The 20201-nt window shown below is 39.6% G+C and overlaps 1 protein-coding gene across 3 annotated transcripts in view; it reads right to left on the reverse strand.

The window, feature by feature from the left end:
* Positions 1–20201, reverse strand: part of Cntn1 (contactin 1) — a 367258-nt gene that overhangs the window by 130430 nt on the left and 216627 nt on the right. For all 3 annotated transcript variants that reach the window (XM_008835443.2, XM_008835444.3, XM_008835442.3), the window contains 4 exons: positions 18460–18555; positions 8349–8555; positions 4399–4498; positions 3853–4034 (listed from right to left, as the gene is read on the reverse strand). In XM_008835443.2, the coding sequence (XP_008833665.1) occupies positions 3853–4034; positions 4399–4498; positions 8349–8555; positions 18460–18555 (585 nt within the window). The remainder of the gene's footprint in view (positions 1–3852; positions 4035–4398; positions 4499–8348; positions 8556–18459; positions 18556–20201) is intronic.

Below are 20201 nucleotides of genomic sequence, written 5' to 3' on the forward strand. Positions count from 1 at the left end.
CTCTGTTACACATTATCTTCATCTTTATTGAGCTTCAAACACTGAACACTGCAACATCTCACTGTACAACTAGAAAGGTGACTTGATAACTTTAATTCACTCTCCACATTAACAATACGTTAGTAGTTATCACTGGTGAAATGCATGCTTGAGTGAAATGGACTTCAGTCTCATTTTCTCATTCTGATCTATTTGATGGCTGTAAGGAAATGAGAAAATGCTAGAAATTTCCTCCAAAGAAAAAATATTTCCAGAGAGTAAGCATGAACAAGCAACCTCGCTAAGTACTTCAGTTATCTAAGTAGGTCAAATAAATATAGGCAAATAAGTTTATATGAAATAAGAAGAGGCCCGCCCCTACCACCTCAGCTGTCTGTCCTGCTGAGGTTGCTAGGACCTGTGCGTGCTCCAAACTGGTGAGCAATCTCGGCAGGCCCAGTGAGTCCTCTGTTCTACGCCATCTCAGCTCTCACGTCTGCTTGGGTCCCTCAGATCCTTGCATGCCCCAGACTGTTGTGCTCCCCCAGCATAACCTGTCAGCCAAACTGCTCACCTAGCATCCACCCAGCCCACCCTGCTGCTCCAGGACCCTGAGGAGTCTGTCCTGTAACCTCAGGTGCAAGAGTTGCACCTACCCCTAGCTGAATGGAGACTGCTCTTACACCCCATTTACACACCAACATAATGTGGCCCCAAGACTGAACACCGCATACCACTCGGCTGGGCTATAGCCTGACAAGGTGGGGAAACAGCAAACAAAGGTACAACGAAGATTAAATCACCTATCGATGTCAAGCAACACCACCACTGACACAAGTCCACATTCTAGATCTCATCGAAAAATATTAGCCACATGAATAGCCAAGATAATACATGTCCCACAGAAATTAACACCACCACTGTAATGTTTCCTGAGAATGGCAACTAACCTGTTGCACAAGACAACAATTTCAAAATAGCAATTGTAAATATGCTCAAGGAATTCAAAGAGGACACGAATAAAAGAACGAATGAAGACCATGAAACAAAACAATCGAATGAAGTAACTAAAACAATTCAATTAGAATTAGAATTCTATAAAGAGATTACATTTCCAAAGAAAACCAAACTGAAATGAAAGAACTCAGGAACTCAAACAAAAAGCAAAGAGGCAAGGCACAAAAAAGTATTGGGGGAAATGGAACAGAATATCAAAACTTGAAGACAAGCTTGGGGAGATGGATTGCATAAGCAATAAAAATGTCCAACTTAAAATAACCCAGGAATGAACACTGTATAAAGATCAAACCCATGAATCATAGGTTTAAAAGGAAAAGAAATCCAAGTCAAAGGCACAGATAATAGTTTTTATAAAATAATAGAAGAAAACTTCCACATCTAAGGAAAGAGATAACTATTAAGGGACAACAGGCATACAGAACACAGTAGACAGGACCAGGAAAGAAACTCCCCACATCATGTAATAGTCAAAACACTGAATGTACACAACAAAGAAAATATATTAAAAGCTATGAAACAGAAAGATGAAGCCACATATAAAGATAGGCCCATCAGAATAGCAGCTAACTTTTCAATAGAGCCTGTGAAAGCCAGAGAGATTGGACTGATTGATGTACTTCGAGTCATGGAAGAACAGAGATGCCAGTCCAGACTACTGTACCCAGCAAAACTATCATTTTGTAATTGAAGGAGAAAGAAAAACCTTCTATGATAAAAACAGATTTAAGAAACTCATGTCCACAAAGCCAGCATTTAATGGGATACTTCAACCTAAAGAGAAGATTAAACATTCTTAAGAGGGCACAAAGAATAAACAAATAATACCAGAACAGTTAGGAAACAGCACTACAACACCAACACAACAGGAATTAATAAACATTGGTCAATAATAACTCCACATATTAATAGTCTGAACTTTCTAGTAAAAAAGATACAGACTAATTGGATTATAAAACAGGATCCATCGATTTGCTGTCTCCAAGAAACATACCTTACCATCCATGATTAACATGTCAGGGTAAAAGGATGGAAAAAGGTACCCTAAGCAAATGGAACTAAGAAATGAGCAGGGATAGCTATTCTGAAAAAATAGCCTTCAAACTAAAACTAGTCAGAAGGTCACTTCACACTCATTAAAGGAAAAATACACCAAGAGCTTATCACCATCCTAAACACAGATGCATCAAATATAGGGGCACCCTATTTCAATACAAGAAACTCTATTAGATCTAAAGTCACACACTGACTCCAAAAACAGTGATAGTGGGTGACGTCAATACATCACTGTCACCAAGAGGTCATCCAGACAAAAGCTAAGTAGAGAAATACTAGAGTTAAATGACCCCATTAATCAAATGGACCTAAGAGACATCTACACAACATTTCATCGGAACACTGAAGAGTACACATTCTCAGTAGCACATGGAACTTTCTCTGAAATAAGAGGGCTGGAAAGAGAACCCATAAGGGAGACCAGCATTTTATTTTCTTTTTATTAAGAATGAAAACCTGAGGCAGGTATGATGGTACACACCATTAATCCCAGCACCTGGGAGGCAGAGGCAGCCAGTCCTCTGTGAGTTTAAGGCTGGCTCAAGGCACTCTGGTCTACAGAGTGACTTCCAGTGAGGGATACACAGTGAGACCCAGTCTCAAAAAAACAAGAAAGAAAAACCTGTATTGTATTCATTTTATGAAGAAAGTAATATAAACATCTTATGAGAAGTAGAGGAAAACTTCACTCAAGACATGCAGATAAAAGCAAATTGTAGTAGATTAAAAGAGAAGACAGTTGTAGATGGAAATAAAATTTTAAAGCACAGATGAATCTTCAAGTTTCCTTATGTCTGGGAGAGACAGGGAGAAGAGAAACGGGGCATTAGCCTGAGTGTTAAAAACTAGAAGATCTTGCTGAAGCCTAGATGGTTATTCAATAGCACATTAACATTGCACAAATGATTTCAGAGCTAAAAGTTCTAAGAGTTACCTGAAAAAAAATTTCTGTCTTTCCAGCTTTGTATACTCTGATGTGTAAGGATCAAAGACTTGTCCCAGGTTAATTTTATCAAAGAAAAAAATAAATGAGTCTCAAAGGGTCGTGGCCGCACCAGTATCTGGGAACGTGTTAGAAATACAAGTTCTGAGGCCTAGATTGTCCTTCTAAGTCAGAAACTCTAAGGGAGGCCCAGCAACCTGTGCTTTAACAAGACCTGGGAACTGTGATTGCCTGCTAATGTTTGCAAACCACATACTCAATTTCACGTCCACAGTGCACAGGCACTTTTATAAATGAGGATAGTAAAGAAAAGAGAACGACAAAGTGAGAAAGTGAGCAGCATTGCTTATTTTGAAAATTAACAACTATCAGTCTGTTACTATAACTGCCCTGGTTGGTTTTTATGTCAACTTGAAACAAGTGTCACTTGGGAAGGCGGGGGGCGGGGTTCTCAACTGAGCCATTTCCCAGCTCAGATCAATCTGTAGGGTATTGTCTTAACTGTTGGTTGATATGAGAGAGCCCAGTGTGGGTGGTGACACCCTTGGACAAGAGGTACTAGGAGGTATAGGAAAGCAGGCTGACCACACCCTTTCCTCCCCAAGTTGCATGTGGTCACTGTGTGTATCACAGGAACAGGAAGGCAAACAATTACCATACATCAAAGTCTTAAATTGAGACCTTCTGTAACTCAGAGTTGCAATTACTGGGACATGGGCTAAATATTCACCTACCTGAATAATATCATATATGCCACATCTTTCAAAACTATTGATCATTCCACAGTAGTTCAAGCATGAAAATTCAATGCCTATGAATAAGAGATTGTTAACATTCATAGAAACTGAAATATCTACCTTGCACATAAATTTTTGCCTGGTGTTTGTCCTTCCCTCTAATGTTCTCAGCCTCACACTCATAGAGGCCTTCATCTTCCAGTTGGATATTGAAGATCTTAAGGACAGCCCCTGAAGTGCTTATCTCAGCAGTGCTAGGCATTGGTTCCAGCACTTTCCGCCACCGGATATCAGGAACAGGACTGTAAACAGAAGATACCAAGGTCCACAATACCATATTTATAGCTAAGCATTTATATCCTTTATTTCTTTTTGATTTATTTCTTATTTTATGTGTATGAGTGTTTTGCCCACATGTGTGTAAATGCACCCATGTTGTTCAATGCCTGTGGAGGGCAGAAGAGGATGGTGGATCCCCTGGAACTGCAGTTATGGCTGATTGTTAGCCACCATGTGTGTGCTGGGATTTGAACCCCGGTCTTCTGCAAGAGCAGCCATTGCCCTTAAATGCTAAGCCATCTCTCTAGCTCCATCCTTTATTTTTCAAGGGGCATAAAACCCAATATGTCCCTGTGTATGTTGATGAAAAAATAGAAGTATACTTACTTTCCAAGTGCAAAACACTCTAAAGTCACATTTTGGCCCATCAATGCATATATGTCCTTGAACTGCACTACAATATCAGCAGGATATGGCTTTGTTGTTCCTAATGTTAAAAAAGAAAACAAAGACATCATAAACTAGTATTCACAATGTTTTTTCTAACATGATTTTTGTAGGATAGAACTACCTCAATATGGAAGACTTTCTCTGTGTAGGAACTGGTCATGTCCCAATGTGTAGACTTGCTTGTTTATACACAACGTGTACAAGTATGAACTCCATCACACATTTTCAATAGTACTGAACATTCTGATAACTGTAACCAACCTGGGTAAATTCACTGCAAAATTTCATGGAGTTATTAAGGGGCTTCAGATACATAGGAACTACTGAGACAGTGCCACTGGGACTTGGAAAGGTAGAAAAATATGGAAGAAATGGGACTGGAGAGAAATGGATGAAAAATGAATGAAAGAAAGAAAGAAAGAAAGAAAGAAAGAAAGAAAGCTTGAGGCTGGAGAGATGGCTAAGAGGGGGGAGGAAGGAAGGAAGGAAGGAAGGAAGGAAGGAAGGAAGGAAGAAAATGTAAATTAAGGAAAGAGATAAAGAAACAAAGAATTATCAAGGCAAGAGAAAACAAGTTAGAAAAGAGAAGGACAATATAAAGAAAAACTTTTATTCTGAGAGCACAGTGCATGCAACACAGATATTTTGTTTTGTGTCATTGTTCAGAATATCAATTCTGAAATATGTGTTATTAGAAAGAGGCTCAGAAAGGCTTAATTAAATGATGATAAAGAGATTAGTAAATACACAATGACAGTACAGGAAGCAAAATGAGACAATCTGAAAGAACACCAAATAAAGGAGCTGGATGCATAGAGGAGGTATGAGAATCTCAGGGAAAAATAGAAACCAAATCAAACCAGATCATGACAAAGCTCTAGGATGGTACAGGAAATTAACTGATGAATGGATAATAAAAGTATGGTTCATTTACACCATGGAATATTATTCTGCTCGTAAGCAAAAAGAAATTATGAAATTCACAGGTATGGATGGAACTAGAAACACTCCTCCTAAGTGAGGTAACCCAGACCCAGAAAGACAAACGTTACATGTTCTCTCTCCTGTGTGGATGCTACTTTTGAATTGGGAAGCTTCATGGGAAGGGAGATAAAATGCAGTGATAAAAGGGGAAAAGGGATAGTGGATAGGAAGGGCCAAAATGGGGTGGGGGATGGAAGGAGAGAAGAGGGCTTATGGAGAGGGTTAACCAACACTAAAGGCCTTTTGTAAGTCGTATGGAAGCCAGCTATGATGGAAGCTTCTTAAAATATATACACTCGCGATATAAAAAGAGTTGAAATGGAGTTACTCTGAAATGAAGAACAATGCCTCTACCAGACACCACAGGCTGGCAAAGGAAAAACTCAGCGCCAGGAATACACTGCCTCTTTTTGAGTTGCTGATCAATGAGATCACATAGACCCTCAAACAACACTAGCTATTGCCGTTGCTCTTGGTTGCCCACCAGAACCTGATCGTAAGACCCTATTGCTGAAGACACTACATACATGAATTGCAAAATGAAGAAGAAATCAAGGTAGTACTGACCTCCAAGCTTCATCTCTACTGGCTAGCTTTCATAATGTTGAAAGGTGCTATGTATGCTACCTGAAGGAAAAAGTAATCACCAGCCTTACTCAGTGAACCATGTAAGCTGCAATGATGACTGGCCTGGTGAGTATGCCCACTGGTACAACAGTGACAGTATGCTATGGGAGTAACTGGACAGTTTCTCATTGGAGTTAAGGCCCCTTCACAAGACGGAGTCCGTACCTGGCACTGTGATTAGGGCCAAGAAAGTGTGACTAGACAGGTCCAGGCCATAGAGGAGAATCTACTACTATTATTCTGCTATTATGCACATTGTATTAAACTGATTCTTGGGTTGGAGCGATGGCTCAACGGTTAAGAGCACTGGCTGCTCTTGCAGAGGACCTGCGTTTGTTCCCAGTACCCACATGGTGGCTAACAACTGTCCGTAACTCCAGTCCCAGGGGATCCAACAGCCTCTCCTGACCTCTGCGGGTATCACACGACATGGGTGAACTTACCTACATGAAGGCAATATACACATACACATAAAATAAAAATAATAAATACTATGGCCTTTAGAATCCAGAATCGGAATCTGTGTTTCACATGTCCCTTGGTTCTTCACGGTGGGTCACATGCTAAATTAACTAGAAGGCACAGCGTTCACCTTTCTGAACAGAGGAGGAAGAGAGGACACAGCAGTGATTGAAGGAATGGAGGAGGCTTTGTGGGAAGGGAATGGGTGTGTTGCTCACACTCTGAATTTAGTGACATCCTTGGGAGTCTTTTGTGGGGTGACTCCACAATATAGGTAGAATTGAAGTCTAAGCACAAGAAAAATTGGGGGGATGTGAATTTAAATTCATTTACACGACTGGTACTGAGAATAGCCAGTAACAACTGGAGAGAGATGCACAGAGGAAAGGTGCCTGGTGATGAATGCTGTATAAAATCTGTCAGAGAATGAGGTGGGAGATGGGCCTTCAGGAAATCAGGAGGGAAAGTAGGTGTGAGGCAGATGAGTCAAGTCAAAGGCCAAATGAATAGGGACTCAGAGCTCTCCTTTGAATAAATATATGTTTTAATGATTATTCAAGATTGTCTACGTTGAACAGGAAAGAATGCACAGAGTGAGGATGAGACTCTGACCATCAGAAAAGAAAGGGAACAGGTGGTAAAGTTGCTGAGTCAATCAGGGCACCTGAAGGAAGCGCCGCTGTAGGGGAAGCCTTCCACCGAGCCAGGAAGTAGGAAGATCTGCGGACGTTGGAGGGGTGGGAGCATTTGCGAGGCAGAGGAGAAAAGATGATGAAAAGAATCTTTCACAATGGCAACTTGGAACTTCCAGAAATAGTGAGATGGAGACTGAGAGGAGTAAAATGAGCCAGAAAGCCACCATATTTCCTGAACACCCACAATGTGACAGACAAGTGAAACGAGAATCCCAGTGGCATTACAACGTTTTCACCTGTACCAGTGAGAGCCATCAAACCGATCAGCTCCGAAGTTAGTCTTTCTTCCGAAGCTTGGAGTTACTACTGTTAATTTAGCAGCAGGACCAGAGCAGAGATAAAGTAAGACAGGCACATGCTGTGGTGTGATAACACAGACGCACATTTTAAAAATGAAGGTGGTTCAGGTGGTGCATGACTCTACCGGGAACAAGGACACAGGGCACGCTCAGTGATTAGCACAGTACTTTATGCTAATGCCTTGAAATAGAAAAGGCAATTATTTACACTTATTTGCACCATGTAAACACTTCCTTAAAATATCAAAATCATCAGATATCATATTTTTTCTAAGGATGTGATCACTATTGTTTGAAGGATGTGATCACTATTGTTTGTTTTGATCTAAATCATCTGGTTTCCTTATAAATTTACTGACAAGGAGCAATTGTCATGAGAACAGGAAGCAGAGGCGGGTGATTCCCGCCATCACTATCCAGGGGCCCTGAACTGACTGATGAGCCAGTCCACCACACACGTTCTAAGCTAGAATAATGTACTTGAACGCAATCATCTTAGGGTAATTTTATTAACTAAATCTCCACTCAAGCTAAGGACCAAGTCTCTTCCCTCTTCCAAATGCATACGTTCTATGCGGCCCTGCCTGGAGAGCCAGCTGTCTCCCCATTGGGAATTTCTCTCATTATTACAAATATTAAATTATTGGCCGGGAATGGTGGCACACACCTTTAGTTCCAGCACTGGGGAGGCAGAGGGCAGCCTAGTCTACATAGTGAGTTCCAGGCCAGCTGGGGCTACAGGAGACCCATTCAAAACAAAACAAAACAAAAACCAAACATTATATTATTGCAAAAACAGTAGAACAAATAAAATACTTACGTTCAGGTATTGGAATAAGTGGGATAAATTTGCTGAATACACTCTTTGTAATCGAAGGACTGGATACAAAACAGGAGTAATTGCCTTTATCCAAAGACTCAACATTTGCAATATAGAGATTGCCATTTGTCTGAGACACAAATCTTCGTTTATCCATTGTGATAAATACAGGAAATTCATTTAGGAGCCAGCGATAGCTAAGATCATCTAGAAGGAAACATCACTTAGTAAATGTTGCTTCCCTGCAAGTGAGGATTCTGATTTTAATAAAAAGCTACTACACTGTCTAATAGAGGTTACAGAAGGCAAACTGTAAGATGAGATGTGGCAAATTTCCCATTATTCACCACATTTTTCATGAAAATAATTATCAGAAGCAATTAAATCTTCATCTATCTATCTATCTATCATCTATCTATAATCTATCATCTATCTATCTATCATCTATCATCTATCTATCATCTATCTATCTATCATCCATCATCTATCTATCATTTATCTATCATCTATCAACTATCTATAACCTAGCTATAATCTATCATCCATCTATGTATTTATGTATCTATGTATCTATCATCTATCAATCTCTCATCTATCTATCTATCTATCTATCATCTGTCATCTATCTGTCTATCATCTATCATCTATCTATCATCTTTCTATCATCTATCACCTATCTATCATCTATCATCTATCTATCTATCATTTATCTATCATCTATCATCATCAGCTGCCACTATTACATTATAAATTCTTAGCATTCTATTTCTGTTTAACTGATGGGTTAACTGAAACTCAGGTTAAAGAGCTTGTTTAGAACTTTTGTGCCTATTAAACAGCTGGGAATCTGAATCCAAGTCTGACCATTACAAAGTGCATGTCTATCTGCCCTACTCCAGTTCATAAATAAACCATGGTGGGTGACTTAATTTAGTGGCTTTATCTTCTTGTGTGTTCTCCTATTTTAAATTATAGATATAAAAATAAATTTACATAACCATATATGAAAAAAGAAAAATGGAATCAGAATGAAAGGCTGCTGGTTTCTTAGAAATGTAGCACATGACTACTCTTTCATTAAAATTTAATTTTATTTTTATTTATGTGCATGTGCATATTTGCATGTGCATGTGGATTTCACTTTTATTTGTGTGTGTGTGTGTGTCTGTGTATGTGTGTATTTGCATGCGCATGATGATGTGGAAGCCTCAGAGGCCAGAAGAGATGCTGGTGTTACAGGCAGCTGTGAGCCACTTGATGTGGGCTCTGGGACCCAAATTCAGGTTCTCTGCAAGAGCAGCAACTGCTCTAAACTGCTAAGCCACCTCTCCAGCCCTCATATAATCACTCTAACCATAGAAATATTCCTAAATATACAAATACTTAGTCAAAAAACTGAATTTTCTGCTAGTTTTCTGGTTGACCTAAAATTTTCTACCTCTGCTTTGAGGACTAGCTTTTCAATAGTCATTCAACAAACCATCAAGATAAAACTATGAACAATGCATATTTCTCAGTTTCACAAATGATTTACTCTAGACTCCCTTGGCTTTGTGATACAACTGCTACTAGAAAGAGTATAATTGGAAACCTCTCTAGATCAGGTCAAACAGAATTATAGATGTTAAATGGCAGAAAATCAGGAGCTTACACCATCCAGCTTGTTTCAAGGATAAAAGCATCACAACAAACCACCATTTTGCACAGGGAACTGAAGAGGGGTGCATGACTGAAATGGTCCCTGACTAGGAAAGAAGAGGCACACGGACCATAGAATGCTCTGAAGGGATGGGTGGAGCATTCCGGCATCGTATCAAGATTAGCTATGCAATTTTCTCCAGCATAATGCAGCATCAGGAAATTCAGACAAGGTGACCAAAATAGTTTTGTTGCACATTTTTTTTTATGGAAGCACATCCAATGATTGGAAAAACCAAAGATTTGGGGGATTTTTAACTTAAAAAATATTTATTTATTTTTATTTATATTTTTATATTTTTGTTGAGCTTTTGTGCATTTCATACAATTCTTAATCAAATTTAGATCCCTCCCCCATGCACGCCTTCCCCCACCAAACTTCATGAATTCTGTCATACATGTTAAGTCCTATTCAATCAAGCATTTGTACCCAGATGTCCTTTGGTGCAAATTCATCCCCTGGAGTCTAGTCAGCCTATCTAGAGTCACTCCCTTAAAGAAGGTCAACTCTCCCTCCCTCGGTAGTAATCAGTGCCCATAGTTCTTTGACTAAGGTTGGGGCCTGCTGCACATTCCCCAGTTCTATGCTGTGTTTTGGTCTGACTCAGGTTGCAAGGGTCTTGTGCATGCTGTCATCATTGTTGTAAGTTCATATGAGCAAGTTCCCAGAGCTCTTTATGATCATGCACCCCCCTGGCTTTTACAATCATTCTATCTCCTCTTCCACAATGAGCTATGGGTGGGGGAGATTTAATAGAGGAATCCTATCCAGTGACACACACTCTGCAGTTTCTTTGACCACTTACATTCTATTTCATGATGAAGCTTTGCTGGTGAAAGTTGAGAGATGCATTAGTATTCTCTCTACCCCTGTTCTCCTATGTTTCATGAGCTTTAAGTATAGATATTCCATTGTGGATGTGCCATTTAAGGCTGGGCATCTCTCAGACACATATTCTCTGTATGTGAACAGTTGTGGAACTCTATAATAGTCTCCATCTGTTGAAAAAAAGTTTCTCTGGTGAATGGTCAATGGTATAATTTTCTCTAAATATAAGAATCCATATTTAGCATACAGTAAGAAATTACTTTTGTCTAGAGATATGACAGAGGTAGGGCTTTCTCTAGGATCTATGCCCTTCCCAGCCATGTGTATTTGACTATGTTTAGAGTGTCCCCATGACTTCCCTCCCATTAAGAGGGTTTAAGTGCAATTTGAGAGCTGTTAATTACCCCCAAGATAAAAATGCCACTACTGAGCCACTATAGTTTGTTTTGCTGGTCATTGTTGTGACTGTTAAGCCTTAAAGCTGGGATTGGTCCATTCATTGGTTTTCTCCCTTAGCAGCTTGCATAATGTCATCTAGAACTATGAAAGCTAGTCTTCAAGGAGGAGGCTTTCAGTTTAGTTCCAGCTCCATTGCTCCAAGCCCTGTGTTAAAGTATGTCTTGTATTTAACAAAAGGGTCTTACCTTCAAGTCCTGGGAGGTAAAGGGCTGTGGCAATAGCCTGTGTCATTTTGGGAGTTTCTTGGACTACCCTGACCAACAGCTTGAAGTGAAGTTTCTCCTGTGTAATACTGTATTTTTCATCTATAGCCTCCAGCTATACATTTGCACTCCTGTTCAGATATTGCGTGTGTCTTTTTCAGTAGATTTTTGAGCTAATATGTGTGTTTTTCACACAAACTAAGCTTTATGTATCTCTTCCCTCTTTCTTTCTCTAACCTCCCTCCTCCTTCCCTAAAGTATCCCCATTGTCCCCATTTCCCTTTATCTATTGCACATTTTTTTTTTATGGAAGCACATCCAATGATTGGAAAAACCAAAGATTTGGGGGATTTTTAACTTAAAAAATATTTATTTATTTTTATTTATATTTTTATATTTTTGTTGAGCTTTTGTGCATTTCATACAATTCTTAATCAAATTTAGATCCCTCCCCCATGCACGCCTTCCCCCACCAAACTTCATGAATTCTGTCATACATGTTAAGTCCTATTCAATCAAGCATTTGTACCCAGATGTCCTTTGGTGCAAATTCATCCCCTGGAGTCTAGTCAGCCTATCTAGAGATGTTAAGGAAGGTCTACTCTCCCTCACCCAGCAGTTCCCAGGCTAGAGCTGGCATGCCACCCATTTCCCTCACTCCACTCTGAGCCCTTGTCTGATTGGGTCTGCATGGGTCTTGTGCTCAGTGTGCTGCAAGTTCACATGAGCAAGCTTCCAGTGGCCTGGAAGCCTCTGTTTCCCTTTGTTCATGGACCAAATCTGGCTCTTACAATCTTTCTGCCCCTCTTCCACAATGATCCCTGAGCCGTGGGTAGGTGAGGTTTAATACAGGAGTCCTATCCAAGGACACATGCTGTGTAGTCTGTTATTCTCTGAAACTTAGTCAGCTGTGGCCTTCTGTGTGCATCACACTGTGCTGCCTAAGGAAGCTTCGCTAGTGAGAGTTGAGGGATGCACTAGTGTTCCCTCCACCCGCTGTTATACTATGTTCCATGAGCTTTACATGTAGAATTTCCACTGTAGATATGTCACCTAGGGTGGGCATCTCTCAGATGTATATTCTCTTTGTGTGACCAGTGTGGAACTCTGCAGTAACCTCCATCACGATCATAGGAAGGTCAGTCTCAAAGTTTTTTTAAAAAAGGAAAGAAAAACTGGGGTCTACCATACTGAGACTCTAACTCAACTGTCATGTCTAAACATTTATATGTACTGCTGGAATTATTTTAACTTGTTGCTTTAGGCTGATTTTGACAGAATTAAGTGGTATGTTCTACTGACATCGGATCATAGAACAATTAGGGTAAGAAATTCAGGGAGCTTTTTAAATTCCTGAGATGATACCCTGTCTGGTGTCAGGTCACACCAGAACAAACGTATGTTTGCAGTAGATTTTCCAGAAGACCTCTATTTTGTCTTATTTCAAAATGATATTTTCTACTCTCAAATGTCGTTGAAATGAAAATCAACATTTTAAAGACTTGTGATAATGATTAGTTTCACCAAAAAAGAAAATGAATGTCAATAAAATATGTGTATTTTCTTATATGAAAGGAATTTTTAAAATCATACAACAAATTAAACATATCACAAATTAAGTGTATTTAGAATTATGTGGTTGTGTAAATATAGAAACTCAAATTTTCATCTCAAGTATTGCTTTTATTAGTCTATTTAGTCAGAAAAGATGTGTAAGGAAGTTTATTTAGTCAGAAGAGATGTGTAAGGAAGAAGTTGTGATATTTTAAGGGACCTTTTGAACTTTTAAGGGAAGGTAGTCAGTCAATGAAGCCATTATGATGTTTGTATAAACTTGTCTTCAACTATAAGCAATTAGTCTAACTCATTAAATGCAGATTCTCTGATTTACTATATTTTGCACAAACTGAGTTACTCCAATGTGCCATTAAACAAGACAGATGCAGTCTTTGCCCTTGTGAGAACTGTGGGCTGTTAATTTAAATTTATCTAGCAAAGTTTAGCCTACAATGACGCATTCACCTAGAATAAGGACTACAGCACCCTGCCTCTCTGGCTTCAGGATGGGACAGTTCTGACTAGGCACTACCCCTTAACCCATTTCTCCCAAGCACATGACACATTATCTTTACTTCATGTGTTGATAGTGACTTGGTTGGCTTCATGCAGTTGGTAAAATGAATCATCTTTGGAAATATCATAGTCTGTTTTTCTCCTAGTACTGAAGACAGGATTAAATAATAAATTGAATTAATTTTTCAGGAAGAGTATGTGCCAGCACATGTTTAAGGAATGTTGTTTTATTGATTCTTTGCCTTGCCCCAGGAGAGTCTGGATCACAGACAGGGAACATCTATGCTAGCCTAGAGCAGCACATTTGCCATTTCATTATGTTAGTCTGAACTCTGTCACTTAGCCAGCCTTGCAGAGCAGTGTAGCTTTCCCCTGGACATACACCGAAGCACTTCCGTGTGCCCAAGAGCAATAATCTGCAAACTTTTGATATTTTCATGTCTTTCCAAACATTACCATGATGGAATTTATCTTACAGATCAAACCTGCACAGCTGCTGCTGGGCGCTTCGATGTAGCGTGCTAGTTTGGAGAGACACTAACCTTGCTGTCCACACTGCGCACCCCACTAACTTTCGTACTGTCTCTATTTCTGTTCTAACCTTTCATCTACTGAGATTCGCCCAGGATCATGTTCAGCATGCCAGGAGTTATTTCTGTTAGGAGTAAACCCTCTTTCAATTTTAAATTTATGCATGTTTCAATTACTAGGTGATTTATAGTTTAATAGCACCCACCCTTCAGATGGTGGAGATTCTATTTCTCCATTCTCTCTCGATATACAAACACAGCTTATAGTTTGTGAGATGTAATAAGTTAATTTTATGGCTATATTGACAAAAATGTTCAGGAGTGCAAGACTTTTAAAAGTCATGAGTACTTATGGGTTATTTGTTGATATATAATAAAATAAAATTTAACCAAGTTTATCTGTCCATGAAGTATAACTCCTACATGCAATCAATTTTATTTGATTTTTCCACCCCTTACCTTCCTCATTCCTATTTGCTGTAAAATGAAGCCTTGTGACAACTCTTCATAAATAAGTAGCCTAGCTCAGATCAGAGACTTTCCCTTTAGGAACACTGTAAAGTACCCAAATCCAGAGAATATTAACTATGAAAGATGGAGGGAGGGAGGGAGGGAGAGAGAGAGAGAGAGAGAGAGAGAGAGATATGAAGAAGGGAGGGAGGGAGAGAGAGAGAGAGAGAGAGAGAGAGAGAGAGAGAGAGAGAGAGAGAGAGAGAGAGAGAGAGAGAGAGACTGTGAACCAGGGACCAGGGGCTGGAAAGATGGCTCTGTGGTTAAGGGCACTGGCTGCTCATGCACATGACCCAGGTTCAGTTCCTAGCATCCACATGGTGACTAACAACCATCCATAATTCCAGTTCCAGGGGATCTGACGTCCTCTCCTGGCCTCCATGGGCATAGCACACATGGATGTACTTACATACACGCAGGCAAACACTCACATACATAAAATAAAGTAAATAACTTTTTTGTTAGCCAAAAACATCACAAATTTGTCTATTTACTTAATGGTAAAGACTTTTTTTTTTGTCTTTGTAAGACAGGGTCTTCTTGTAGCCCCAGCTATCCTGAAACTCACTAAGTAGACCAGGCTGGTCTTGAACTCACAGAGATCCGCCTGCCTCTGCCTCCCAAGTGCTGGGACTACAGGCATGTGCCACCATGCCCCGCAAGCCTTTGTTTTTATGTCATCTAAAACAGCTGACTGTCTTTAGACAATTTTTATAACAATGAGATGAATCAAAAACAAAACAAGTCACCCCAAAGCATGTAGCTGATCTTATTGAATAGAACAGAGGCTGAGAAGCTACAGCCCTGGGCCAAGTCCAGAGGCCTACCTGTCTTTTCTTTTTTAATTTTAATTTATTCTTTGAAAACTTCACAGGTATATAAAATGTATCTTGATAGTATCCTCCCATCCCTTCCCCCTTCCTTCTCCCCCCAGCACCTCACCATCACATCTGCCTCCCAACTTCTTGCTTTCTTTTATAACTTACTTCTTTATTTAACCACCAAGTCCAATACAGACTGCCCATACGTGCATGGTCATGGAGTTGGCCAGTGTCATGGGGAGCCTACCAGTGGCCACACTTCTGAAGAAAAGTGCCTCTCCCTTCCCCAGCAGCCATCAACTGCCAATAGCTCCTCAGTTTGGCTGAGGCCTTGAGTGCACTTCTGTGCTCCGTGCTGGAATTTTAACTGGTTTGATCTTGCACAGGTGACCACAGCTGCTGTGGGTTATGTGCAATAGCCATGTCATGTCCGGAGGACAGCACTTCACAGCTGTGCCCCCATCCAACTCTTATAACCTTTCCTCCCTTCTTCTACACTACCTTTCCTGAACCTTGGGGGTGGGGTTTTAAAAATTAAAAAAAAAAACCTGTGAATCAAAACGTTTTAGTGCAGTAAGATGTGCTATATAATAAAAATGGGTCCCAATAGGTTGGTTATAGTTAGATATATTTTATTTATTTTAACAATAATCTGCTGAAATTGCATATCCATATCACCATCTTCAAAGCACTATTAAATATGAACCTGATAAGAAGGTCTATGAAGAAGATAGTATCAAAGATAATCTATTATCCATACATTTTAAATGAGGAAATTATTCATATGACATAATGAAGACCCATTCTCCAATCACCACTAGAGGAATACAGTTTGAAATTAGAAAATAGTTGCATAAATAACATTAGCAGAGCTTTAGAGCCCTACAGCAGATTCCTTTTCACCCTAATCGAATGAAGTTCTAACCTACAAAGCACAAAACATTAACGGCATCAAATAGGAAGGAAGATTTATGGCACAGAATTGATACATATTGGTAGGAGACATAAAATGTTCAAAAACACCATGGAGCTGCTACTTATAAGCTGACAGAAATGAATTTTGCAGATTTTATTCTGTTAATGATATTTCCTAGTCTCATTTAATGCCACTTTAGCCTTAATTTTCAGTTTATCCATGTAAGCATCTTTTTAAAAATATTTTATTTTTATTTTATGTGTATGAGTGTGTTGCCTGCATGTATGTAGTGCACCCGTGTCATGCAATGCCATGGAGGTCAGAAGAGGGCTTTGGATTCCCCTGGAACTGGAGTTAAGAATGGCTGGAGAGCTGGTGCAGCTATTAAAGGCTCAGGCTCACAACCAAAAAGACATGTAAGCATCGTTATCTTTATTAGGTTCAAGAGGTAACTGATTTTCTTAGCTGAATCATTTTAACCTTCTATCAACCTTGTTTTGGTCCATGAAAATCTTCATTCAACATAGTAATTAAAATGTCGTAGAAAAAAATCAAGGCATATCTTCCATACACCTAAGGCTATTCCTTGGAAGCACTCCCCCCCATCTATATAAAGTTCTAGGCAGTCACGCAAATCCCCATAACTTCAAAAGCAGCTTATATAATGATAAATCATAAATTGATAATCCTAGCTCAGAAGTCTCTTGTGAGCTCCTCACCCCTGTAGAGCCTCCAGATTCTTCTCAAATTGGAAATTTAATAAACACATCATGTTTAATCCTGTTTGTGGGGAATTCTGTGACCATGAGAAGGCTTTTACTCATGGCTTCAAGGGTTCCTCAGGGAAAAGCCTGTTCTCTCATTCGGAAGCATGTACAGCACTTTTGTATCCTCCTATGTTTACTGACTAATAATCTTTCTAGTATTACAGGGAAAGTTATCAATGTTTTATAAACAAGAACTACATACAGTAAAAGTTTCATAAATGCATATTAAATTTTACATATGCGAAACTTTACATGTACTATATGTATAATTTTGCTCAAAATACATATATGTATATGTACACACATACACATAAAGTCTATGCATTCATTCCATACAAAATTACTTATAACAATATGTTCTGTTTCATTCTCTATGTGTAACAAAATCATATTTATTATTTAAAGACTGTAAAACATTGCCTTCATTTAAGGGGAGATTTCATAAATAAAATGAAAATAGCATAAGAAGCATGTACTATAGTGGCCTTCCTTCATTTTAGCAATATCAAATAAAAACAGATACACATTCTCAGTTGGATTTTATAGCAGATGATACTAATTTTGTCCCTTTTCTAAAGTGAGTGATTATTCTTACCCATCAGTATAAGATGGACATTGATAGTTTATCATGCCTTTATCAATTTCTAGTGTTTAGTTACAGCTCACAGTATATTACATATATTAAGAAAATGATTGATTATACATCATTCATTAGTGTTGTGCTATTTCAAAAAAACCTAACAATTTTTGGAAAAAGAATATCATAATTTCTTTTAGTAACAGGTGCTCTAGTGAGGGCACAGTTCAACATCTATATTGTTCATAAACTGAAATGACTAGAAATCTTTGGGATTAGGACCAAACGACTAAGGAACCAAGAAAGGAAGTGTCTAGAACCACTTTTAAGTGACGTATAATGCTGTTGTCCTCTTGACATGACAGGGTCACTGTTGTCCTGAAGTCTCAACTGCTGTGCTTACCTGAATGAGCTCTATGCAAGGCTGGGTACATTAATGCTATAACTTCTCACCTCTGCTCCTATAATTAACCATAGCTAAACTCACTGGTTCACTGAGCTAATCTTAGGTAGAGTCATTTCTTTGGTCAGTCAATGGCATCCTTGTGGCAAGTTGATGTTTGCTTTTCTCCCCAGGAAATGACCACAAGTACAAATGCAAAGTCTCAATTAATGATGATCCATGATTACTAGACTAATTAGGTCATGACAGTGTTCCTTCATTCTAGAAAATTCAAACTTGCCCATTTCATTTCCTAGATGCTTATAGTCAGAGAAGCTCATTTTACCTGGGAAGTGATAGGGCGGGTCACAGAGAAGCACCATGCCCTTTCCTTCCTTGACTCTCACCTCAGGTCGCTCCTCAGGTGGGAAAGGGTCGAGATCTAATTAGAAGAGGAGAAAGGAAAACATTCATGCCCTGGTTGCAGAAAGATAACTGCTGTTGTTACTTTTTAGTTAACAGAAAGAGATAACTGTTATTGCTACTTTTTAGTAACTTTTTAAATAATTTTTATTAGCATTTCTTCCTTAAAAAACAGCATGATTCCATTAAAACACTTCCTATGGGTTGGAGAATTTGGAAAGGGAACGAGTGGCCAATGCACACGATAGCAACAGTGACAAATTGCACATTATTTTTGAAGTTTGGCAGTACAATTTGCTAGTAAATAATATTCAGAATTATAGTAGACATACAGAATTGTGAATTTACATTCTAAAATTCAATGTTTATGTTTAGTTTGAGAGTTGTATCAGTTTAGTTATTACACTACTTTTTTGGAACTTCCCGGGACTGTGATTATTTTTGTTTGGTCTTTTTGGGACAGGGTTTCCCTGTAGCCCAAGCTGTCCTGGAACTCACTATGTAGACCAGGCTGCCCTTGAATTCACAGAGATCCGCCTGCCTCTGCCTCCCGAGTGCTGGTGTGCAGGAGCACACCGGGCCGACTGTGATTTTTATCTCTAGAAGATCAATTAGGTGTTTTACATTTTCAGTAGGGCACAGGTGAAGGCACACTGGGGCTGTAGAAGAGCAATAGAAAAATAATGGGAAAAACCTCTTGGTGCCTGGGCATGAGAGAGGTAGAACTTTGACTCATGGTTTGGGGACCACAGCTTGAGAGAGGGTTGCAAGGCCCGCTCAGCTGCTTCTGGGACACCTGTGGACATCAACTTGTTTTTCTGTGCTGGGACCTGTACTGTACACTCCATCCAGGACTTCTGCCATGGACTCAAAGCTTGCAAGTGTTGGCGGCAGCCTGAAGGTTCCAAATAAGCTAAAAATCTTCCTTTCAGGTTAGGGAGGCTCTTAGTTCTATAATGGGATCAGAAAAAATCAGAGATCTTCCAAAGACCGTAAGAAAGGGGGATGGGTATACACCCCTTTCTACTGGAGGACTGAAACACAGGTGTAGAGCAGAAAGCAGGACCCCAGTTGAATAACAGGAAAGTGAGGAGTCATTTGCTCCTTTTAAATTTTGCTTTATCTCATTTCTAAAAGCCTCTCTTCTGTGTGTCGAAAACGCATAGTTCGCTGGGCTACTTGGGTTCTACTTTTATGCTGCTGATACTCATTCTGGTTCATTTCTGCTTCTCTCCCTCTTCTTTTTCTGTGATCCACAGCAAATTATAACAGTTACCTTTTACTCCCACAATCTGCTGTCTGCCTCTGAAAAGTCACGCATTCCCGTTGTCAGCTTTTCACGGAGGACCCTGTACACCCACGCCTCAGTCCTGATGTGCTGCCGACACCTGGATGCCCTCCCCAGCCTCGGCTGCTCATCTGACAATGATCACACTGAGGCAGCTTCTGTGACTCTGCTAGTGAAGCAGCCGTTTAAAATGCTCTCTCTAATCTCGGGCTTGCTTTCCTCGCTCCTCTTTGTAATGACTGCAGAACTGTCCTGTCCTTTGACTCGCCTTTCCATGAAAAGATACTTGGGTTTTCTTTCCTTCGATGAAGTACAATGTCCTGTTCATTCTTCTTTCAAGATCGATGTGTATTATTTGCAACTCCCTTGCAGCATCC

This window comes from Nannospalax galili, unplaced genomic scaffold (genome assembly GCF_000622305.1).
Source record: "Nannospalax galili isolate Female #2095 unplaced genomic scaffold, S.galili_v1.0 scaffold357, whole genome shotgun sequence".
Lineage (NCBI taxonomy): Eukaryota > Metazoa > Chordata > Mammalia > Rodentia > Spalacidae > Nannospalax > Nannospalax galili.